We start from the raw sequence: 25728 nt of genomic DNA, 5'->3' as shown, positions 1-25728 counted from the left end.
AACTGCCAAACCCGGGAACATCTGGTTTCTGTATGAAAACTGCAGTCTCTGACAGTGCTGGGGTCCAACAAAAACGAAGTTTAAAATGGAGAGAGAAAAATACATGAAATGAATACAGACCTACATGGTGTATGGAGGGAGGCTCAGTAAGGTAAAGTTAACTTTTTGAAAAGCGTGCAAAATTGGCAAGACAGCATTTTAACGGTATTCATTTCACTGGTCACGTGACACGTGTGGGAGTCGCTGGTCCAGCTGTGCGCCAGATGCCAGCGCAGCAACTGGAAGCGGACTCTCCAAGAATATGAAGGAAGGGGAGAGCATAATGATCCGGACCTAGCAGACTTATTTTTTCTGTCAGACACTTTGTACTTTTATCGTGGTGATTGATGTCCTTGCAATACAGCACCATATGCACTTCTAGCCCCTAGTTGTCTTAAATGGCTGCAATTTAGGAGCTGGATACACTTAACAGCAATCTGTCCTGAGAGACATTGAAGACATTCATTCAACCAACAAGACTTGAATGAAAATACTACAATGAAAACAAAAAGAGACATATTAAGTTAAAAGACCATTTCATTTAGAGTTACATTTTCTGCTCACACAAAGTTCCCTGTCTATTTACAACCTACAAAATGTAAACGTGTATCACACTATGCTGGTCCCATTTAACATTAAAGGAGTATAGATTTATTTGGCTAGAAAACCACATTTACAACATGACAGTTACTCCCACCCACTGACTCTTCTAAAACATCACTGCTGACCAATATGACATCTTGGGGTGCTTTTCTTCAGGCCTTGCCACTAGTGAACTAGACTTTCTTCACACTTATAAATCCTCCTCTCCTGGCTCCCCCCGGACTGGCTCCCCCCTCTCACACAGGGGGTACCATCAGGAAGAGGCTGTGCCTGCTCTCATGATCTTGAACAGGGCATTGACATTGTTGTTTTTGATAGCGTCCCGGCAGGCTGTGATAACCTGATTCTTCGGCTTACCCACTGTGAGAGACAAATAGCAGTAGAGGTTAGGAAAGACCTGAACCCTTCAAAACACATTCAAACCTCTACAATTGCTATCCCCCACTGATCACCCTGTCAACCCCTACTCACCTCTCAGTCTCCCTGCCCTCTGAATGGGCTTGGTTGACAGACTTAAGAGCATTGTGATTGTTGGATCCAATCTTGTACTCATTGATCAGGTCTCTCTTCAGGTCATAGAGCTCAATGTAGAGCTTCTTCATGTTCCTCCTGTCATGCAAAAAGATGAAGGGATGAAAAGAAAAGCCAAGCAGAGAAATCATGGTGGTTGTTGTGGCTTCACTAACTTGTCCCCCATGAGTTGTGCGTCCTCTGCTTGCTCCAGCATGTTACGGATGTGATTAGAATGATCTGCAATGGCCTCCATCAGCATTTGGTGGACAGAGTGATAGTCGGTATGTAACCCTGTTTCTCTGAAGGAGATGAGGAAGACATCTCACTATGGGACACGCCCTCTTTTGTGGGTCATTGGTTGAAAACAATCATGCCTAACAGACAAATCAGAGCTTTATGGGTGTATGCCCCGTGTGTCTATATAACACCCTTCACTGCTCTGGTTTCCTCATTCTAAGAACTACCTCTTACACAAATCGTGCAAGAGGGGCAATCTGGTGAGATCTCCTTCAGAGAACCGGGGTTACATACCATAACCCAAAGTTTTCTTTCAGTCGACTCGGTTAGACATTTCACTATGGGACACTTGCAAAGCTCCCTGATTGCCAATAGTACCTTTCCTGAGAAGCCTGTTGTGGTACTCGGTAATGTACCTGATCCATCCTACTCAGCTCCAGTCTAAGGACTCTGTGCGTCAGGGAGGTCACAGTAACGTCCACGCAATAGAACCTCACAAAGGTGTGAGAGGAAGCCTAACTGGCCTCACAAATCTCCAAGACGGAGATGCTTCTATACAGTGCCCATGACGTGGCAATTCCTCAAGTGAAATGTGCGCAGACACCCAGGGGAGACTGCAATCCCAGACAACTGTACACCTTGGCTATAGCCTCCACTACCCAATGGGTGAGGCATTGTTTGAACAAAGCCCTACCCTGATCAGGGGTGGAAAAGCAAATAAAAAGTTGGTCACAACTCCGGAATGGCCTAGTGCTGTCCATGTTCAGTAGATGCGCAGTGCACGCACTTAAGGCGCCGCTGCTCTGGAGAAGAGAACAGCGGAGGGTGGAAGGGAAAAAGGTCACTGGCTTGACTACTATCAGTCATGGGAATGACCTTTGAAATGAACGTGGCATAAGGATGTATCATAGCCTTGGAGTAGTCGGGGGTGAAACTGTGTGCATGAAGGAAGAACTGAGAGCACATGAAGGTCACTAACACACTTGGCCATAGCCAAGGCGAACAAACTGGGCTGTCTTATATGACAGAGTCTTAAGATCCACTGTCTCCAGGGATTCAAAGTGATTGCCTGTAAGTTCATCCAGAACCATTTCCAAATCCCATGATGAGGAAAGTGGCTTGGAGACCAGATAGAGATTTGGAGACCAGACAGGGGAAGGTAAAAAGGGATGGTGCTTCAATGGTGGGGTAACACACTGAAGAAACAGCACCGCTCGTGCTAGCCAAACAAACCGAATGGGGGTTTAGCCCAAAGGATTCTAGCTAAAACACCAGTGGAACCGTTAGCACACTACACAGCCAAGACATTCAAAGGTTCAGCTAGCTAGCTACGAACTGTGGAATCCGACAGAGAGTAGAGACCCCAGGTATAAGTAGCTTATATTTGTGGGAACCTGCAATTAGCGGGATGCTAAAACAGTGGAGCTAGCTAGCTAACAAGGCCAGGCAACAGATGTACTGTAGCTAGCCAATGACAAAAAGTTCTGCTAACAAGCTAACTAAGGTATCTTCACTCTGTAAAGTTAAGCTGAAGATTTCAAAATTCCTGAAAATAGAAAATAAGCCACCCAATGCTCCATGGTGGGGTGGTAACCCACCAGGAAAGAAAAGTCAAGTTGAGAGCTAGTTTTCTGAAGAATACTGCTTCGTGAGCTAGTACCCAAATAGACTTGTGATGATGCAAAGAAATAGGAAACCAGAGCAGTGCAGGGTGTTATATACACGAGGGGCATACACCCACAAAGCTCTGATTGGCCTGTTAGGTTTGATTGAATAAGGCTTCAACCAATGACCCGTAAAAGAGGGTGTGTCCCATAGTGAGACGTCGAACCGAGTAGACTGAAAGAGAACATAGAAATGTTAGGCCCACTACACAAAAATAAAGCGACAACAAAGATGTTGTGAGGTTGTTAACGAGAGAAATGCCATTGGTGTGAAGGTTGAGGTGGGTAGTTTGGGAACAGGTTTGTTCACCTCAGTCATGGTGGTCCGCAGCTTCTCAAAGTACGTGGGGAAGTCTGCCTCTGCCTGTAGGTCTATGTCGTCTGTGATTAGTGTGATCTGATTGGAAAGCAAAGAACCACTGAAGGGGCCATTTTGAAATACTACAGATCTCCTGTGCACGAAGATGTGTGTTAACACATGTAGACATACCTCTGCCCACGGAGCAGAAAGTTCAACGTCACAACTGGGGTATCAATGCCCTCCGGTAGAAGGATGATCTGGTTCAGCCACATGACGACCTAAAGACGAGAATACAGATTTTCTGTAATAACAGTTAACATTACTATGAAGCAGAATGCCAGAGGGGCTTGGAAGAGTCTGTAGAGGAGCGTGACAGCACATGGAAGTGTGTGTGTAAGTTAGAGTAACAGAGAGTGAAATACAAAGAATGAATGTGCTTACTCTCTGTGGCCTGGCGAAGGTGACTTTCCCAGTAGGTTGACATACCTCAGGATCATACATGGAGAAGCCAGGCAGCTGACGCATAATTCTTAAAGACGTGGAACTGAACGCTGGAGGAAAGGGAAGAGAAAGAAAAAGCACATTCAAATTACAAAATGACGTATTGTTGTCATTAGACAGAGCTAAAGTACTGCTAAACTTACAAAGTCAGAAAGTAATTGATAAGTCAAAATCAATGATTGGTTGTTTAAAAGTGTGAATTTCACTGGCAAATCACTTCACTAACACATCTATGTAAAGGACTCAGCTGTCTCTTTCATAATTAAAATATGTGTACCTGCTCTTGCCGCAAACAAAAGCTTTGATGTGTAGATCCACAAGGAGGAATGATGGGAACACGGATACAACCAGACCAATTCTGGGCACTGGGGTGTACCACATGACTTTCACTCTCGAAAATTCCCTCAGCGAAAATCAGCACGGCTCTAATGATGGTCTCTGTAAGGGGAAATCCAAGAGGACAGTACTCAGCCCACTCAGTTACCACAGCAAGCCACATGAGGCTGCACAGTCTGGATTATAGGATGGTGAGTGGAGAGAGTGATTGGGTTGAATGTGGGACAGGCTGAAGTTTGGTCAGCATGGTGAGTTTCTGTGTGGTTTTAGGACTGTGTAAGTGAGCTGCTTACTGTGTTTTGATGACAGTGCATGAATGTGTTGGTGGTTAGTAGGGATGGTATCTGTTTGGGGTGATGTTTACCATTGGGCGTGGAGATGCTGAGCTCTGTGTGCCCTCTGGGACTCCGTGGCAACTCTGACAGAGGGCAGTCTAGAGCTGGGTATTGGCTGGTATCACCCCCATCTGGGTATCACCTTCTGAAGTCCCTGGGACAGCCTGCTACACAAGACACACAGTCCTTTACACTAAGGTACAAACACTATGCATGTGTATGTTTGTACATAGAGTGGGAGGATCCATGTTCTCCTCAGAGTAACTGATAGGTCAGGGAATGTTTGTCTGAGGTGTGGGTGTTTGATTGTACATGTGGGCTTTAGCATTTTCTTCTAATATTAGTTACTTCAGAGAGTTTCAGTGTGTATACTGTATATAAATGTCAACGTGTGTTTGGTTGTAGCTTTATCCTCATAGTTGATTGTGTGAAAGTGTTTGTCAGTGTCTGTTCTTAGTAGGGCTCTCCCCAACTAAAGAAAATGTTGGTCGACGGAGAGTCGTCTTTTCTTTCGACCAATTGATTGAAATTTATCGATTAAAATACAGTGGGGCAAAAAAGTATTTAGTCAGCCACTAATGATGAAAATTACAGGCCTCTCTCATCTTTTTAAGTGGGAGAACTTGCACAATTGGTGGCTGACTAAATACTTTTTTGCCCCACTGTATATATAGACACACCCTATGTTTGAATAAAATCAACTATATATAGACTACTGAGCCTGTCTGATGCTTAAAGCAATGCAATTAAAAATGAAGACATAAAATGACTAAAGAGGGAGACAGAGATCAATATCACCTAACCAGAACAGTTTCATTTCGTTTATAGTAAATCAATATCATGTGGTTAATCAAAATTCTATGAAAATGATACAAATCTAAAAGTAACTTGCCAATACGTAGAAGTAGCCTACATAAAGCCAACAAATAAAAACATTGCAGCCCGGAGGTAGAAAATATCCTGATAAAAATAAATATCCTATGAATCACATTGGCTACGCATGGCCTGTCTGCAAGGAACTTGACACATTGTGTCAACTATTAACTCGATCCAGCATGAGGTGAGCAAACTTGCAACATTGTGTAAAATATTCTGATCCCTCAGAGTTTCCTGCTCCAGTGAGCTCCGGACAGACACAGCTGTAGGCTATTTGCGTAATGGATAAGAATTAATCAGGTAGGCATATTTAATGATGTTTTCACTGGATTAGAGCATGACATTTTTTCCCCTTTCATGCTGAGTAGTTATGGAAAGGGAGAGAGCTGGAAAGATGTTTCTAATAGGATACGTTGAGGAACGATTGTCCTTCTCAATGGAAAAAACAGACTTAATTTACTTGCTGTTTGAGGCGGAAAAAAAGTGACTTTGAGAAGCTCCACAGTAATGGTGAGTTAAGACTATCATAAATAGTATCAGATCCCCAAATGGGCACATAGGCCTACATTTGCGCGCAGGCCAGGTATCCTAGGCCTACTTCTATGTGTAATCTGGCGTGTGTCTTTACTCAAGATTAACAGAAGCGATCCAAACAAGAAAATTAATACATTGACAACTCATAAATGTAATTAAATAAACCCAAACCTTTTTCTCACAAGTGTAGCCTACGTTGGGCGCTCTGCAGACAACATTTCCACTCCTACAATGACAACAGAAATGACCGTAATTAAACAAACAATGTAGATGAGAAATTATGGAAATTAATAGTAGGCTAAATGTACTACTGGTGATACCGGTGTACCCTTCCTGAGGCCTCCGCAATGGATTAGTCTTCCCAGAAAGGCGTGAATCAGACAGGTGTCTCGTGTGCCATACATTTTAAAAATATATTTGCCACAGCTCGACTAACAAAATCTCGGTCGACCAACAGCCTATCGACCAGTGGACTAAATGGGGTCAGCCCTAGTTCTTAGAAACCTTGGCATTCTCCTTATAGTTGCATAGTTCCAGTAGCAGGTTCTGCCTGAGTTGGCTCAGCTCTCGGATCAGATCCTGTCCACACTGGAGTCCATCAGATTCCCCTTCATCTCCTTACTGGCAGGCAGGTAGCCACACACTGACAACAAGCATACAACACATTGGATGTCAAAGACAAATTCTGAGAGAATACACACAAATACAGACAAATAAACTAGGCCTATTCGAAGTAGTAGTAGTGTTACTATGTCTTTACCTTCTCCCTCCACAGAGGTACAGATGAGCTGGATCTGTCCATCCATGCGATAGTCCCTCTCCACCACTCCAGCCACAGAGGACGAGAAGCTGTCTTTGAAGATGACTTCAAAGATGAGTTCTTCAAGGGGCCTTACAACATTCCTTACACTTGGAGGAAAGGTTGGTGCCAAGTGTCAACCAGTCCTAGAAAATGTGACAAAGTGAAGGATTAGAGGACTTTGAAGACTCTCTTTGATTGGTTCTGTACTCATTTTAACAAATAGGTCTTCTCAATTGCCCTAAATTGATTGTTGACTGACACATCAAGGTGGTTTACCTTTCCATTGGACCAGCCCTTGATGAGTTCTACAACACCGTCAGCATTAAGGTCAGATACATGGATGCTCATTGCATGGTTCTTAGACTGCAGAGGGAAAGAGGGACAGTTATTGGCACATCTTTAAACATAATGCTGGTTCAAATTCAATACATTTTGTGTAAAGTGACAGGGATGCATTAAGAAGGAAAACTAATATTCCACCCATTCAAAACATGCAGTACCTTGATTATCCAGTAGTGGGCAGTGTGGTCATAAACACCCACTGTTCCATTGGCAAGTGCATAAGCAAACCTGCTGCCATGCTTATGATAGAGGGAGGTAACCTTCTGAAAGATACAAAGAGAGAACAATCAGCACACATCCTCGATTTGCTGACATTTTCTGTACTATACACAGCAAGATTTTTTAAAGTTTTAAAACATCAAATAGCTGCAGAAACACAACTCTGGGTATGTAATATATTATTGGTCACACGTGTTTAGCAGATAGCTATTGCGGGTGTAGAGAAATGCTTGTGCTTCTAGCTCCGACAGTGGAGTAATATCTAACAAGTAATATCTAACATTATTAAAGGGCTAGTGTTTCATTTCATTAAAGTGGCCTGTGATTCCTAATCTATGTCTATAGGCAGCAGCCTCCGATATGCTAGAGATGGCTGTTTAACAGTCAGTGGTGTAGTATAGAATACAATACAGTATATACATATGAAATGGATGATGCAATATTTGAACACAATTTAAAAGTGACTAAGATACTGTAGAATAGTGTGGAGTGCAGTTTACACATATGAGATGAGTAATGCTAGATACAGAACTTTATTACAGTGGCTACTGATCCATTTCTAAAAGTGGCCAGTGATTCCTAATCTATGTCTATAGGCATCTGCCTCTGATGTGCTAGTAATGGCTGTTTAGCAGTCTGATGGCCTTGAGATAGATGTTTTTTAGTCTCTCGGTCCCAGCTTTGATTCCCCTTTACTGACCTCGCCTTCTGGATAAATGTGGGGTGAACAGGCAGTGGCTCAGGTGGTTGATGTCCTTGATGATCTTTTTGGCCTTCCTATGGCATCGGGTGCTGTAGGTGTCCAGGAGGGCAGGAAGTTTGCCCCCGGTAATGCGTTGGGCATACCATACCACCTACTGGAAAGCTTTGCGGTTGTGGTCGGTGCAGTTGCCGTACCAGGCGGTCATACAGCCCGACAGGATGCACTCAATTGTGCATCTGTATACCCTAATGTCAAAGTCCTCTGATCTGACAAGAAGCTGCAAAGACCAGACAAAATCAAATATACACAGTATATTACCCATTTTAGGATCTCGTATATTTATGTAATAACAACATTTAAAGTCATCTAGCTGTACATTGCAAAGTACTTGCTTTCATCTTTGGATAAAACTTCTGCTAAATAAAATGTCACCTCATTTTTTCAATTGCCAGTAAAGACACAGAGAACCAATGACCGGACATTATCCCCCATGTCCTGAAAAGGAACCCAGACAAACAAACATATAATTTCCTCAATTGTGGTAAAACTATTCCTATTTCAATGTTAGACAACACTTCATATGATAAAGAGGAACACAATCCATACTGTCCAGAACTGGTCGTTCCCCTCACAGTCAAATCCTTGTAAGGCACAGTTTCCTCCGATGATGGTGAGGGGGGACTCAATGTTCGCCAATTTCCCTAAAGCGGTGGCATCGTCCCCATCTGTCACCTAGAGGAAAGGAAATAGCATCATTATTTGCAAAACTGTATTATTATGTAATAGTACTACAACAGAAGCATGATTATGTTGTATCATTGCTTCCTGTCCAGTTCTTGGCTCACCTCTCTGTTGAAGATGTCAGCAATTTCGTGTACATCATAGGCCAGGTTTGTCTGGGTGCCCACGAGGAGCGTGTCTCCAGTGGTGTTGGGTTGTCGAGTACCAGCTGTCAAGCAGCTCAATGCCTGGTTGATGTTGAGCAAAGAGATGTCTGAGTCCTCTGGCTCAGACGGTAGGCTGCCTGCCACTGGCCACGCATGTGAGAGTTATGGATGAACACCTGATAGAAGAGAGAAGATTGAATTACTTGAGCTGGAGTGCTATATTACGATGCATCAAGCTTCATGCATATATGTAAATGGAAACTACCAAAGGGAACTGGGCGAGGCCATACATTCCCTGATTGTGTGACTGCAGTGAGGCATGGGTGGATCCCTTTAAACTTGCCCATTGTAACCATGCAACCATGGTTTATTTTATGGTTCATCTTGAGGGTGAGTGCCTTCGGAAAGTATTCAGGCCCCTTGACTTTTTCAAAATGTTGTTATGTTACAGCCTCATTCTAGAATAGATTTTTGTTTAATCCTCAGCCATCTACACACAATAGCCGATAACGAAAAGTGAAAACAGGTTTTTAGACATTTTTGAAAATGTATTTAAAAACAACTGAAATACCTAATTTAGATAAGTATTCAGACCCTTTGCAATGAGAATCGAAATTGAGCTCAGGTGCATCCTGTTTCCATTGATATTCCTGAGATGTTTCCACAACTTGATTGGAGTCCACCTGTTGTAAATTCAATTGATATGACATGATTTGGAAAGGCACACAACTGTCTATATAAGGTCTCACAGTTGACAGTGTGTCAGAACAAAAAACCAAGCCATGAGGGTGAAGGAATTGTCAGTAGAGCACCGAGACAGGATTGTGTCGAGGCACATATCTGGAGAAGGGTACCAAAAATCATTCTTAAATGGAAGAAGTTTTGAACCACCAAGACTCTTCTTAGAGCTGACTGCCCGGCCAAACTGAGCAATTGTGGGAGAAGTGCCTTGGTCAGGGAGGTGATCAAGAACCTGATGGTCACTCTGACAGAGCTCCAAAGTTCCTCTGTGGAGATGGCAGAAACTTCCAGAAAGACAACCCTCTCTGCAGCACTCCACCAATCAGACCTTTGCGCTAGAGTGGCTAGATGGAAGCCACTCCTCAGTAAAAAAAAAGCACATGACAGCCCACTTGGAGTTTGCCAAAAGGCACCTAAACACTCTCAGACCATGAGAAACAAGATGATCTTGTCTGATGAAACCAAGATTGAACTCTTTGGCCTGAATGCCAAGCGTCACGTCTGGAGGGAACCTGGCACCATCCCTATGGTGAAGCATGGTGGTGGTAGCATCACACTGTGGGGATGTTTTCAGAGGCAGGAACTGGGAGACCAGTCAGGATTGAGGCAAAGATGAACAGAGCAAAGTACAGAGAGGTCCTTGATGAAAACCTGCTCCAGAGTGCTCAGGACCTCAGACTGGGGTGAAGGTTCACCTTCCATCAGGACAACGACCCTAAGCACACAGCCAAGACAACTTCAGGACAAGTCTCTGAATGTCCTTGAGTGGCCCTGCCAGAACCCGGACTTAAACCCGATCGGACATCTCTGGAGAGACCTAAAAATAGCTGTGCAGCAACACTCCCCATCCAACCTGACAGACCTTGAGAGGATCTGCAGAGAAGAATGGGAGAAACTCCCCAAATACAGGTGTGCCAAGCTTGTAGCGTCATACCCAAGAAGACTCAAGGCTTTAATCGCTGCCAAAGGTGCTTCAACAATGTACTGAGTAAAGGGTTTGAATATTAATGTAAAAGTGATATTTTAGAATAAGGCTGTAACCTAATAAAATGTGGAAAAAGTCAAGGGGTCTGAATTATTTGGGAAGGCACTGTAGACACCAAAATGGTGGCACAATACTAAAACGAAAATAACCTATCACAGTACATATTGTGAGTTTGTTCTACTGGATGCTTGTCCTGAGATGAGTATGAAATCTAATCATCACTGCTGGAGATGCATGTATAACAGTATAATTTTAGACGTCCCCTCGCCCATACCCAGTGACGTCAACGATTGAAGCGCTATTTAGCGCGCACCACCGCTAACTAGCTAGCCGTTTCACTCACCCCCCTTTTGACCTCCTCCTTTCCCGCAGCAACCAGTAATCTGGGTCTACAGCATCAATGTACTTCACGTCCGTCCCCTCGCCCATACCCGGACTCGAACCAGGGACCCTCTGCACACATCAACAACTGACACTCACGAAGCATCTTTACCCATCGCTCCACAGAGCAAGGGGAACCACTACTTCAAGGTCTCAGAGCAAGTGACGTCACCGATTGAAAAGCTATTTAGCGCGCACCACCGCTAACTAGCTAGCCGTTACACATGCATGTTGCATCCACTTGCAAACTACCCTCATAAACTTTGTTTTTACACTGCTGCTACTCACTGTTGACTATCTATGCATAGTCACTTTACCCCTACCTACATGTACAAATTACATCGACTAACCTGTACCCCTGCACATTGACTAGGTACTAGTACCCCCTGTACATAGCCTCTGTATTGTTATTGTGTTACTTTTTATTTTTTACTTTAGTTTATTTCGCAAATATTTTCTTAACTATATTTCTTGAACTGAATTGTTGGTTAAGGGCTTGTAAATCAACATTTCACGGTAAGGTTTACTATACCTGTTGTACTCGGCACATGTGACAAATAACATTTGATTTTGAAACGGTTTACTCCAGGCGCCCGCTGGGTGTCCCGGCGTTCCATGTTCCTTGCATTGGCTCCTCCTAGTCTTCCAAAATAGCCAACAAAGATAAACAGATACCTAGATAGATGGCATAGCTATGACTAACTAAAATATTGTTAATAATAGAGTGCAACATTTCAGTAATTATCTTTCCCAAATGAACACATCCACAAGACAGTCAGCGATTGTAACTCATCACAGATAACAACGTTCACTACTTACTATAGCTAGGTATATTTATTCTCTCATTTCCATATGCAACAAGACATGAGATATGCCGACAGAACATACAAAGCATTTCATATTATTAGCCCATTTGATAAAGCGATACGATATCTTACCGAAGTCCTCGATCTTTAACTGTCAATGTTTCTAGGTTAGCTAGCTAGCTATAACCATGCAAAGGCAGTTATTTAAAAAAATATATATATATATATATATATTGCAAATGACTTCACTTGTCACTCAAAGATGCTCAAATTACTTTGTCGCGAACACATTATTCCACAGTACCAAATAAGTGCTTTGAAGTCATCGTCGTTCATGGAGTTTAGAATATATTTCTGTATGGATCATGATTCTTATTAGGGTAAATTTGTTTTATATATATACATGATGAAAGATGAAAGTATTTATGAAAGGCATGTAGAATAGTTCTGAATGCATCATTGTTTTTGTTTTCTTAACTGTCATTTGTAATTAATTGTAGGTCTGGATGCTGACGGTGACTATTCTTATTACGTAGCACAATGTTTGTGGAATGACACAGCTCATTTACTCAGGCAAGATATTCTAGAAAAATACTAACACTCAGTCGACATGCGCAAAGTGATTCATTCACATTCGACTGTTGCTCATAAGCACAGCTCGTGTGCAGATAAAGGAAGCACGGGGCTGGATTCTCTCAACACAGCACCAATGACAACACCACTCCCGAAAAAGTGACAACTGAACCGTTTAATAATTTGCGTACCGTGTGCACTGTGCACGGTAACGATGACTGTCCAACCGAAAACCAGTCAACAATCTAGTGATTTGTAAATCGTCGTTTTAATATATATTTCCATAAACACTAGGCCTATTCAAATTCTTCCCAACAAGTAATATAATTATATTAACTTTTCGCATTCTAATCTATAGGCCTATGCCCAGATTAGATAATAGTATATAACAATTTAAATCATCATGAATTTGAACATTACAATTAGATCGTGCCTGTAAAATAACAATATAATGGCTTGATTGATTACAACACTCCAGACCCTGGGGGTTATTGAAGGCGTTACTAAAAACAAAAAAGATCCCAATAAATGTTTGTATAGTTAAATAAATATAGGTGTAGCCTTAATTAATCGATGTTCAACGTGGTAATCAGGTTTATGTAACAGGCTATGGAATTTGGAAACAATAGGAAACTCTTCCTTGATTATTTTCGCGCAGTATAATGAAATAACCCGGGTGCAAACCCTGATCGTCTGAACGCGAGACTGTTTTGCACACGGCACCCGTCTGTCCCTGACGCTATAAAAACGGTGCTTCGCCAAAGAGAAATTTAAAGCTTACGACTCAACAGTGAAATTAAGCTGAAATACTTCATTTGACTAAAGAAGCGCGATCAAAAACTGAAAAATGGATCCTTGTGAATGCTCTAAAAGTAAGTTTTCATGTATATTGATTAATATAATCAGAATGTAGACCTATTTATTCGAAAACCAACTACCTGTCATTTTGATTATCTATTAACGCAACTGTCTATTTGTAGCTGGCTCTTGCAACTGCGGTGGATCCTGCAAGTGCTCAAACTGCGCGTGCACCAGTTGTAAGAAAAGTAAGTGTTTTTTTTTTGGGGGGGGGTTGCATTCTAAATACCACTTCAGATTGGGTAAATATACCTACATGGGCAATCTCTTCTCAATGGTGTCTGGTGGCACGTTAAATGGAGGACGGGCTGGGCACCCTATGTGATAATCAAGTGGGAAGGTAATTTACCACATACAACTGGAGAGAAATCCACTTTAACGCCCCCAACTGGTAATTACTAGTGGGGGAAACTCGTCTTGTGTCCTGAGCGCCGACTTCTCTCTCATGCTGGCTTCACCTAAGGAAATGATTTGATAACTGCAATTTCGGCAGAAATTCAACTGCACAACTTTTATGAAAAGCAATGTAATTTTTAACATGTTTACCAGCATGATGGTTGACAATGTTGGCCATTAGAAACTGTTTCTCTCAATGAGTTCAAAGCATGGTTCAAAGATGATAATGACCAACTGGTCAATACCATCTTCCTACTTAGTTATGAACACCTGGTAGCCTAATTAGGCTCTTCAAGAGGACTCTGAACTCGGAAGGCTTTAATTAAGTTCTCCACAACTGGAGAGACAAGTTGACAACTCATCCTAGAGCCTTATTAATAGGTTTTGTAATGGGCTGTCATTGGTCATCACTAATCAATTGGTTTTTGTCCCATCAGGTTGCTGCTCCTGCTGTCCTTCCGACTGCAGTAAATGTGCTTCAGGCTGTGTGTGCAAGGGCAAGACCTGCGATACCAGCTGTTGTCAGTGAGGCCTGGTGCATTACTGTGACAATGCAGTCATTCCCTACGAAATTGGTTGTACCATCTTGAGCCTAGACTTAGTACTTTGTCTGTTAAATGTAAGAAAATAAATTCCATTGAACTTCAAGTTTGACTTTCATTTGGGTTACTGGGGGTGGGTAACAACACAATGTTTAACCTTCTGGTGTCTACATGTTTCTTGATTCCCTCCCAAATTAAAAGTGGGCGATTCGCTTAGTTAACCATCAGTTTCCATTACATTTTTGTTTGGCAATTTGTCTAAATACAAAATTGAATTAACAGATTCCCATTAGCTGTTCTTGGGGTCCAAACACTAAGGCTCTTACATCAAAGAGAACTGTAAATCGTGTAACGCATACACTGTTTAACCCTAAACAGTGTGCTAGCATGTCTTCACATTACCTTCCGTAAGGTGAATTATTAGTTTGCAATGTGACCTCCCATAGTCTTTGGGATTGAAGACCTTTTAGCATGTCTTGTGGTGTGCATGGGTGTCCGAGCTGTGTGCTGGTAGTTTATACAGAGCTCGGAGCATTCAGCTTGTCAACCTCTCACTTTGACCCATGAACGATTTGACATGCCGCCCTGTTCTGTGGCACCTGCCCACACGACTGAACAGTAGTCCAGCTGTGACAACTAGGGCCGGTAGGCCCTGCCTTGTTAGTGATAAGGTAGAGCAGTGCTTTATGGACAGACTTCTCGCATCTTAGCTACTGTTGTCTCACTGTTTTGACCATGACACTTTACAATCCAGAGTTACTCCAAGCAGTTTGTGGTTGATATTTAGCTAGTTAGGTTTGGGAAGGGGTTAGCTAACATGCTATCAAGTTAAAATGCTAGTTGTCTGTGATTCTGGTTACCCTCTTAGGTTAAGTTGCATATCATACCGATTTGTGTCCTGTAGTTATGTCTAGTCTGAGACCAGGATGGACAGCCACCTCAGACAACCCTTTTTAATGTTAAATGGCCTGAGTAAATGTATCCACAATATGCTATACTGTGTCTCCCTAACAATGAAGGCTAGAATATGCTTGTAAGTATTTGGATGGGAACCAATTGCTGCTGGGGACCAAGTATGGCCCTCAAGTAGGCTGTTGCAGAGTAATTGTGGGGACAATGTGAAGGTCACACAGTCCTGACTCAATGGTTCCTGCAAATCTAAGATCTTATTACCTGTCCTTGACCAAGTGTCTGCTACCTGCTGGTATCTAATCTTCAATGCAAATCTAAATACTACACACAGGTCTGTCATACATAGGTTTAAGTGCCTAATTGTCCTTTTTCCACTACTTTTGTTTATAGATGGGTTGGCCAACATTACGAAAATGATGCGCATGCATTGTAAAGTGGAGTAACACATGAATAAACTGTTCTAACACAGTTCAACCTGCATGTCAACACTGCTTTGAGATGAGTGATTAATAGTAGATTAGGTTGAAGAGTGTTTACTTTTTGGGTGTTTAGTTACCAATTAGGCATAGCAGGCCTGTCACACTTTATAAAAAGGCATATTGTATTAATTTATTTAACCTTTAACTAGGCAAGTCACTTATGCCAGCACATGAAGGGATTGAAAAAATGACAATTGCAATACATGATAATTTTATCCCCATCCCTAGGATGTGACAGACTCATCCAAAAGGGAGGTTGGGTTGGAGGCTGAGATCCCAATTCCTTCATGATGACGGTATAGGCACAAGGTTGCGTGACTTCTCGATCTACCACCTCCATTACACTCCAGCGCAGCAGGTGGCGGCAGAGAGCTGCCCACAAGTAAAACGCGCAATGTCGTTTTGGAAAACGAGACATCATCCAATCACCGTAGACCTCAGAAGTGCCGGGGTAAAATGTATGTACGACGGGGGGGAAAAATGAGATAAGCGCAAAATAACTGTTATAACTATTAGTTGTGGAACAAGGGAAAGGATCATTTGCTATCTAGGCTTCTTGTAAGTTGCCCAGCTAATACGCGTTATAACGAGCAAGGAATGATACTAGTTATTGTAGTTATCCTGCTAGCTGATACTAGCACCATTCATCAGTACGCGGTCTGTCCTTGCCAAGCATGACACTAGCCAGTTTGCTAACGTGCTTTCCTTTGTGCCTGTCTAACGTTAGCTACATTAATGACTTATTTTAAAATGTTGATGGCATAAAATGTGTAATTCGTATATACGTTTTTTTAGACAGTCATATCAAAATCTATTCGTAGTAAGAGGCTCACCACGATAGCAAGCTAGCCTAATAGCTAATCGTGCTAAGGGGGCATGCGCGCGTTGGGTTCGATTTTCTGACGACTGGGGAAAAGGGTAAGATTAGTTTGTACATGGTGTGGCCCGTGACAGATTAATAAACACTGATTTATATAGAACCACTCCAGTGATCAGTCCTGGTCTGGACAACATAATTACATACACTAACATTACATTACAGCCTTTAATTTAAGTTTTCATCAAGAATGTTTTGTTTATCTGGAATGATTGATATCTGGAATCAGTCATTAGGCCTAAACAGCAGACAGTCACTGATATGTTTAATGACATGTTCCCAGCCAGGATTAGGATAGCTAGCAGTCAGATTGTTACAGGCTAACTCAGCCTTACTTACAGGTTAGGTACTTGTTGGTGTATTATAGAGAAATTTCGACCAACCTTAACTTGGCAATAACCTACTTCCTCAATTTCCAACTTGGAAGAAGACGACAAATGTTTTAGAAAACGCTCTGTCAATAAAGTTAAAAAACAAAACATTGCTCCATGAAGTCATCCAACAATGTGTAGGCCGCCATATTGTCTATTTAAAATCTTTTCTCATTGTTCTCTGTGCTATGCCAAACTGTACCGATCTAATAACTCCTATCAGCCAGCTGGAACAGAGTAATGGTTTGACTAGGTCGTATTTTTAATAGTTAGGCTAGAGTCATGAAGACTGCATGCCATTCAACCCAGTATAGTTATATTTGTTTTAATCCAGCCATCCTGTCTCTTGACTCCCAGTGGTTGCCATGGAAGCGGAGGGCTTTGGAGAACTCCTGCAGCAGGCAGAGCAGCTTGCAGCAGAGACTGAGGCCGTGTCTGAGCTTCCTCATGTTGAGAGGAACCTTCAGGAGATCCAGCAGGCTGGAGAGAGGCTACGCTCCCGCACCTTAACTCGAACATCACAAGACACTGCTGACGTGAAAGCGTAAGTTCTCTCTTGGGTATCAGTCACTGATATTTTCTTATTGAGCACTGTTACATGCACACAATAATGATTGTGCATAGTCAGGTTAATATAATAGTTTGTTTAAAAGTTTACATGCTTTGCAAGAAGCACAATTTCTCTAATAATCCTGTTTATATGGACACATCTGAAATCAGGCTACTAATGGGACTTGTTATTTTGTGAAGACTATTTGATTTTCAGTTTGGACATATAAAGTTTGTATGTTTACTATTTCTAAGATGCATAATTTCAGTTTTTCCGAACTCACTTCACTTGTGCTTAAGAGGAAGCCTGCGCTGCCTGGTGCTGGCCCATGTGCAGATCAAATACACCACTGGAACGCCGATTAAACTGTTATCATGTCCTAATAATTCGGAAAGATTGTGCAGAAAATCAGGTGTTTTAATTCGGCTTATGCCTACTTTGATTATTACCGTACGACTATTTAAGATAAGCAGAGTAAGGCGTTTACATGACTAATGCTATAATCAGTTTAATATCCAATTATGTGCATGTAAACATACACATTGTAGAGATGATCTTCATAGTCTGTGATATTATTTCAAATCAGTGTGGTCCTTTTCTAATAAACGTCTCTTTTATTATTTTATGATTTCCCCTGTCATGAGTCTGAGGGTAGTAAGATTTTGATGTTACCTGCACAAAGCTCATCATTATGACTGCTGATTATTCAGATGACAATACATATGACTGATTATAGGCTGCTTGCAATTATGTGATCTTGTCACTATTGTGTGAGATAGTGGGCAGATGTTTCATCTTACATTGTCATCTGTATTTGTACTCTGGGACATCAAGTTTATGGGAGCTATCTTATGTTAGAGATGTGTAGCTCTGTGTTATGTTCTGCATTGCATTCAACTTACTTCATGCCCTCTATAGCAGGGGTCCTCAAGTGCTATTTGAGGAGGTCCAGTCACACAAATGTCCTAGGTGGCGAAGGTTCAGGTAGAAATTGATTTCTTGGCGTAGTAACGAACCCCACCCTCGCAACCAATGCGACCCCAAACTGTTCACACCCCTCTTTTTGCCGGAGGGAAAATGTAGCAGTTTTAAGATACTTTCCTGCAATTCTACAAATCTTTCCATGTCTTATGTGTGTTTATATGATACCAGGGGTCGAAGCCCAACCAGACCTCGGTTCGCCCGTTGAGTATGGGGGGCTCTAGAGGATAGTCTACTAAACAAATGGAATTTGCTGGTTCCCCTGTTCCCTGTAGGTCCATCCTCCTTGGGTCCAGAGGCCTGGACATCTTCCACATCTCCCAGCGTCTGGAGAGCCTGAGTGCTGCCACCACCTTTGAACCTCTAGAGCCAGTGAAGGACACTGACATCCAGGTATTCACACTCTCTTTACGATTGTGGGGCTGTTTGAGCTTTTGGGCTACTTTTTCATCCACACCTGTCCTGTTGCATGTTAGGACCTTCACTTTTATGTTTTTCAGAGTCAAGGGCAGCCAGGCAGGTGATGGTAATTAATAGTTTTTAGATTATGCTTTTAGTCAAACTGGTGGATTCATATCTGGTTCTGTTAATGTCACAGCTGAGGTTTAATGTGTAATGATTTTTATGCTAATAAGCAAAAGGCTGATGGATTCTGTTGGAGGATCATTGCAGTCTCTTGCTGGTGGGAGGATTAGAAATGTTTTCTGTCTAGGGAAAGATGTCTGACAAGTGTATAGTGTCCAAATCTCTACTCATCGTTCTGTAGCCTATATCAAACCCACTGCCTGAAATGATGAGTTTGTTGTTTAAATGCATTCACAAAAGTTAATTAAAATCAAAGGATTTTGAGTTATCTTCGGCCTATTTGATTCAAGTTGGTGGCGATGTAGGGTTGTAAAATTTCCAGAAAACCTAGTTGGGGGATTCCTGATTTTCCCTTCTGATTCTTAATCCTCCAACGGAGGAATTTTGCTTGCATCAGAATTGGATTAATTGCTCTGCCTCAACTGATAAAACAATTCATTAAATCGAGCATTAATAAGATTCATAACTACCACATGTTAGTATATTTAGAGTTGAAATAGGTCAAATGTGAATAGGGCTAATTTCTCAGAAATTTTTTAGTAGGATGGTGGTATTCCAAATTGTGGATAAAGATAGTTATTGCTTACCACCGTCTGTCACACGAATTTGGGCTCTAAGCCCTCAGACTCATGACTAGTGATTTGAGAAAAAAACACGCAAAAAACATGGACAAATATTTGGGGCCATTGTCATAATAATCAGAGGTCAGAAGCAACCATACTTTTACTGGTTTCATATTATGGAATTACCCATTGATGTGATCTGTTCAGAACCAAAATGGATACATGGCATATTAGTGGGTTTCAAACCCTGTCCAGTGTTCTCTTGATCTGTGACTGTTATAGAGACCATGGGACCACACAGCCGTCAAACTGCTCAGGAAGGAGACGCGTTCTGTCTCCTAGAGATGAACGTACTTTGGTGCGAAAAGTGCAAATTAATCCCAGAACAACAGCAAAGGACCTTGTGAGGATGCTGGAGGAAACGGGTACAAAAGTATCTACAGTGGGAAGTGTGCCCATGATGAAAATTACAGGCCTCTCTCATATTTTTAAGTGGGAGAACTGGCACAATTGGTGGCTGACTAAATACTTTTTTGACCCACTGTATATCCACAGTAAAATTAGTCCTATGTCGACATAACCTTAAAGGCCGCTCAGCAAGGAAGAAGTCACTGCTCCAAAACCGGCATAAAAAAGCCAGACTAGAGTTTGCAACTGCACATGGGGACAAAGATCCTCTGGTCTGATTAAATAAAAATAGAACTCTTTGGCCATCATGACCACGGTTATGTTTGGAGGAAAAAGGGGGAGGCTTGCAAGCCGAAGAACACCATTCCAACCATGAAGCACGGGGGTGGCAGCATCATGTTGTGGCAGTGCTTTGCTGCAGGAGGGTATGGTGCACTTCACAAAATAGATGTCTTCACGAGGGAGGAAAATTATGTGGATATATTGAAGTAACATCGCAAGACATCAGTCAGGAAGTTAAAGCTTGTTCGCAAATGGGTCTTCCAAATGGACAGTGACCCCAAGCGTACTTCCAAAGTTGTGGCAAAATGGCTCAAGGACAACAAAGTCATGGTATTGGAGTGGCCATCACAAAGCCCTGACCTCAATCCTATAGAAATTTGTGGGCAGAACTGAAAAATTGTGTGCGAGCAAGGAGGCCTACAATCCTGACTCATTTACACCAGCTCTGTGAGGAGGAATGGGCCAAAATTCACCCAACTTATTGTGGGAAGCTTGTGGAAGGCTACCCGAAATGTTTGACCCAAGTTAAACAATTTAAAGGCAATTCTACCAAATACTAATTGAGTTTATGTACATTTCTGGCCCACTGGGATTGTGATGAAATAAATAAAAGCTAAAATAAATCATTCTCTAATATAATATATTACTGACATTTCACATTCTTAAAATAAAGTGGTGATCCTAACTGACCTAAGACAGGGAATTTCTATATGTCAGGAATTGTGAAAAACTGAGTTTAAATGTATTTGGCTAAAGTGTATGTAAACTTCAGACTTAAACTGTACATATAAGATTCAAAAAAAGAAGTATGTAAACATTATTAAAGTGACTGGTAGGGTTGCACAGGATCAGAAACTTTCAGGTAAATTTCTGGCATTTTTCCGGAAATTTTCCATGGGAAGTTAAGCACTGGAATTTGGGGAATTTTGCTTAAATTCATCAAAAAAGTTAGCTTATAACAGTGAAATGTTTTTGTGGGATACACATAAGGCAATTCTAGGTCTTGTGGCATATTTTGATTAATCTATTCTCAATTCAATGGAATTGCAACCCTCCGCATGCACAGTGCATTCTTCCATCACATGTACAGCTGATTCTCAAGATCTTGCACTCTAATGAGATGCTATTGAGCCCACACTACTACACTGTGAGCCAAGGACTACATGCTTTCTGGTAAGTTATGATTACAATACTGGGTGGGGTGAATATATTTTATATGACATACATGATTTGTTGTTAACTAGTAAAGAGTAGCCTACAGCTAACAATTTCTGACCAATACAAGATGGGAACAATTGGTGGCCATCCGGGCAAAGTTTAGGCTTTTTGTGCCTGACAATGAGCCATCCTCAAAGAGGTTGGAAAGTGACAGTAACGATGAGGCCTCAGTCTGATGTTCAAGGGGTGGACATTGAGGAGGTCCAGGGAGAAGACATGGAAGCCTGAGAGGAAGACAGTCTAGAAACTAAAGTTAAGGTTATCATTTTACAGATGTATATTGAAAATGTTTTTGGGAGATGCGATGGATCAGTGGGGCGGCAGGGTAGCCTAGTGGTTAGAGCGTTGGACTAGTAACCGGAAGGTTGCAAGTTCAAACCCTCGCGCTGACAAGGTAAAAATCTGTCGTTCTGCCCCTGAACAGGCAGTTAACCCACTGTTCCTAGGCCGTCATTGAAAATAAGAATTTGTCCTTAACTGACTTGTCTAGTTAAATAAAGGTCAAATTTAATTTAAAAAATATTCCCTTTTGTTGTTCAGTGAAATTGTCCCATGTGAAGAGTCAACTCATTTAATTAAAGTTCAATTCGTAACTAATTTGTATTTCTTTTCAATTGGAAGGATTTAATCATTTGCAATTGTCTACTTAAGATAAGGTAAAAGGTTTATGTTTCTGTCTCCAGATGATATGGAAAATATATCCAATGCAAAAACATCTACGTTTAAGTAGTATTAATATTAATTTGCATATATTTCCGTTAATGCCCATATACTCCCGTTAATTCCCATATATTCCTGTTAATTCCCACAGAAAGTTTCCACCTCTGAATATTCCCTCAAATGTGCAAACCTAGTGACTAGTGTTCCATTATTAAAGTGGCCAGTGATTCCAAGGGCAGCAGCCTCTAAGGTGCAGGGTTGGTTAACCTGGTGGAAGCCGGCTAGCGATGGCTATTTAATGGTCTGATGGCCTTGAGATAGAAGCTGTTTTTCAGTCTCTTGGTTCCAGCTTTGATGCACCTGTACTGACCTCGCCTTCTGGATGAGGTCAGGAACTTCTCCACTGTGGTCCCATCAATGTGGATAGGGGCGTGCTCCCTCCGCTGTTTCCTGAAGTCCGTGATCAGCTCCTTTTTTCTGTTGACGTTGCGTGAGAGGTTATTTTCCTGGCATTGCTCTCCCGGGGTCCTCACCTCCTCCCTGTAGGCTGTAGGTAGGTAATCAGGCCTACTACCGTTGTGGCGTCTGAAAACTTGATGATTGAGTTGGAAGTGTGCGTGGCCACGTAGTCATGGGTGAACGGAGTACAGTACAGGAGGGGGTTGAGCATGCACCCCTGTGGAACCCCTGTGTTGGGGATCAGCGAAGTAGAGGTGTTGATTCCTACCTTCACCGCCTGGTGGCGGCCCGTCAGGAATTTCAGGACCCAGTTGCACAGGGTGGGGTTCAGACCCAGGGCCCCAAGCTTAATGATGAGCTTGGAGGGTAATATGGTGTTGAATGTTGAGGTATAGTCAATGATCAGCATTCTTACATAGGTATTCCTCTTTTTCAGATGAGATAGGGTAGTGTGCAGTGCGATGGCGATTGTATCATCTGTGACTATTGGGGCGGTAAGCAAATTGAAGTGTCAGGTAAGGTAGAGGTGATATGATCCTTAACTAGCCCCTCCAAGCACTTCATGATGACAGAAGTGAGTGCTAGTCGTTTAGTTTGCTTTCTTGGGTACAGGAACAATACAATTTTAAGTAAAACATTTTTTTACCTTTATTTTACTAGGCAAGTCAGTTAAGAACAAATTCTTATTTTCAATGACGGCCTAGGAACAGTGGGTTAACTGCCTGTTCAAGGGCAGAACGACAGATTTTGTACCTTGTCAGCTCGGGGATTTGAACTTGAAACCTTTCGGTTACTAGTCCAATGCTCTAACCACTAGGCTACACTGCCGCCCCGGTGGCCATCTTGAAGCATGTGAGGACAGCAGACTGGGATAGGGAGAGATTGAATATGTCCATAAGCACTCCAGCCAGCTGGTCTGCACATGCTCTGAGGACGGGGCAAGGGATGCCCTCTGGGCCGCCAGCCTTGTGAAGGTGAACACCCTTAAATGTCTTCCTTACGTCGGCCACGGAGAAGGAGAGCCCACTGTCCTTGGAAGCGGGCCGCATCGGTGGCACTTTATCATCAAAGCAGGCGAAGAAGGGTTTTAGTTTGTCCGGGAGGACGATATCAGTGTGTCTGGTTTTCCCTTTGTCGTCTGTAGACTTTGCCACATAGGTCTCGTGTCTGAGCCATTGAATTGCGACTCCACTTTGTCTCTGTACTGACGTTTTGCCTGTTTGATTGCCTTATGGAGGTATTAACTACACTGTTTGTATTCGGCCATATTCCCAGTCACCTTGCCAAGGTTAAATACGGTGGTTCACGCTTTCAGTTTACCCGCAAATGCTGCCATCTATCCACGGTTTCTGGTTTGGGTAGGTTTAAAAGTCACAGTGGGTACAACATCTCCTATACATTTCCTGACGACAATTGTGTTACATCAACGGATGATGTTTCTGCAAATCTGAAGCTATTTAGTGGGAACCGATGAGGAATAGAAGATGAGGGGAATAATCTCCAGTCAGTATACAGTATGTTGAAATATAATAAGAAAAAGATGTTTAGCACCATTACTAAACAGTTATTCCATTGTGTTAGTGGCCTTCAGACTGTAGGGCCGGGACGATACTAGTATCGCAATATTTTTTCCATGGAAACATGAAGCAGACTAAACTCTTTGGTCCTTTAAAAACCTGCTATATGTAAAATATTGTGTGCTATAGCTTTGAAAATCAATGCATGTGACTGGATGACAACATAATGTTTGTTTCCAACATTAGGGCTGTTTTCCTAAAGAAGTTAAATCAATTTTGTATTCTGTTTCCTTGCCGCGATACTAACGGGTATCACGATACTGGTATCGTTCCGGCCTTAGAAGAGGCTGCCATCCTCTGGCCACTCCCAGACCGTCAAACTATAACATACAATGTTCTCTCTTGCTCTTAACTGGGTAAAAAGACATTGACACTACAATATTTATTTTAGAAGTGTTGATAATATTGCAAAATCAAATGCATTGATTAGCCTGTTCTAGATGAGGTTGCATCCACACCATAAGAAAATTATGATTCCAATTAGGCCTTTAACATGGGCTGAGTGGGTCTCTGAGCGGGGATGGGAAGGCCACAGATAGTCGAGGAATGAGTGGGGTGTTGTATTGATCTCATTTTCTGATGACCCCAGTGCTCCCTCTCCGTAATCTTCAACCTGACGTGTGGTGGGCCGGCCGGGTGGAGCCTTGGTTTTACTGGAAGTGCACTTAGCCTGTTGGCAGGATTTAACCAGGCCCTTTTAGCTGGACTCAGTTGAGTGCTTGGGCCAGACACAGTGGGAAGTGGCTGGCCTTCTACTGTACTGTACTCCCTATCCACTATGCATAGTTGTATTTCTGTCTATTTTTCACATGATAGTTTTCATAGGCAATTAATGGGACATATGTTTTGGAAACCTATGTGGCCTTGCTGTATAAAGCCACAATTACTCTCACATTACTGGTGGCTCATGTGTTAACCTCAAGGACAGGGAGCCTTTGTAAAGTTTAGTCAAGGTACAGAAAAGCTATTAGATTGATTGTTCTCAAACTGGGGGACAATGAAATTCACTTTTCTCAAATAGCCTATGTTACAATACAAACTGTGTGTTCCTTGATTGCTAAGTAATATATCTGTCATACCTAGCCTATGTATTGCCAACCTGTGAGCTATTCATTGATCATGACAATTAGGCCAGGAAATTAAACTTGTATGTAGTATATGAGGTGGTACTGATTTGACATTCTCCCCATTGTCTTGCACTGCATCCATGGCTTGGTCTCTTCAGTAGCCTAGGCACTGGTGATAATATTGTGTGGTGTTTTTTTACATTGAGCGTGATTGCACTGTGTAGTACTTACTGTATGTTCCTGTGCTGAAGGGTTAGCTTGGCTAACACAAAGGAAAAGCTGGATGCTGATGAGGCGTAGCCTCTATCTCTATGTGGGTGGCTCAGAGAGAGAAATTGAGGTGTGAATGATGTCTGTAGTATACATGGTTGCGAATGCATATGATTTATGTAGCCTACTCTGCATTTTTTGCCATTTGTTATATTTGTATGTGTTGATGTGGGTCGCATCAGTGAGGATGGAGACAAAGGAAAACTATTTGAAGGTGAGAAAGGGGTGATAGAAATAACCAAGGGAAGGATGGAGAGAAAGATGGAGCAATAAGAGAAATGATGGACAGAATAAA

At 42.2% G+C, this 25728-nt stretch overlaps 2 protein-coding genes and 1 pseudogene across 6 annotated transcripts in view; 2 read left to right on the top strand and 1 right to left on the bottom strand.

The window, feature by feature from the left end:
• Positions 1-370: 370 nt before the first annotated feature.
• LOC109867694 (Bardet-Biedl syndrome 2 protein homolog) lies at positions 371-9239 on the bottom strand (annotated as a pseudogene).
• Positions 9240-13104: 3865 nt separating this feature from the next.
• On the top strand, positions 13105-14280 carry mt2 (metallothionein 2). Its single transcript, XM_020456471.2, has 3 exons — positions 13105-13250; positions 13359-13424; positions 14070-14280. The coding sequence occupies exons 1-3, from the start codon at positions 13226-13228 to the stop codon at positions 14159-14161; spliced, it is 183 nt and encodes a 60-aa protein (XP_020312060.1). The 5' UTR covers positions 13105-13225; the 3' UTR covers positions 14162-14280.
• A 1613-nt stretch (positions 14281-15893) lies between these two features.
• The window catches only part of LOC109867237 (nuclear pore complex protein Nup93), a 32877-nt gene continuing 23042 nt past the window's right edge, over positions 15894-25728 (top strand). The window contains exons 1-3 of one of the 5 annotated variants that reach the window (XM_020456274.2): positions 15894-16023; positions 17171-17357; positions 18620-18737. In XM_020456274.2, the coding sequence (XP_020311863.2) occupies positions 15960-16023; positions 17171-17357; positions 18620-18737 (369 nt within the window). In that variant the 5' untranslated portion in view covers positions 15894-15959. Of the gene's footprint in view, positions 16124-16361; positions 16484-17170; positions 17358-18619; positions 18738-25728 lie in introns of those variants that run through there. The other 4 variants (XM_020456272.2, XM_020456273.2, XM_031801415.1 and 1 more) reach the window with 4 other exon arrangements.

The sequence above is a fragment of the Oncorhynchus kisutch genome, linkage group LG22, assembly GCF_002021735.2.
Source record: "Oncorhynchus kisutch isolate 150728-3 linkage group LG22, Okis_V2, whole genome shotgun sequence".
Classification (NCBI taxonomy): Eukaryota; Metazoa; Chordata; class Actinopteri; order Salmoniformes; family Salmonidae; genus Oncorhynchus; species Oncorhynchus kisutch.
Note: the sequence above shows the minus strand (reverse complement) of the source record. Positions and strands in the feature narration are given on the sequence as shown.

What these genes read in the sequence shown, in the direction of transcription:
- mt2 (XM_020456471.2), top strand. Translation starts at nt 13,226, where the DNA reads ATGGATCCTTGTGAATGCTCTAAAA. An exon ending in TCCTTGTGAATGCTCTAAAA is followed by an intron (nt 13,251 to 13,358) that starts GTAAGTTTTCAT and finishes GTCTATTTGTAG; the next exon opens with CTGGCTCTTGCAACTGCGGT. An exon ending in GTGCACCAGTTGTAAGAAAA is followed by an intron (nt 13,425 to 14,069) that starts GTAAGTGTTTTT and finishes TTGTCCCATCAG; the next exon opens with GTTGCTGCTCCTGCTGTCCT.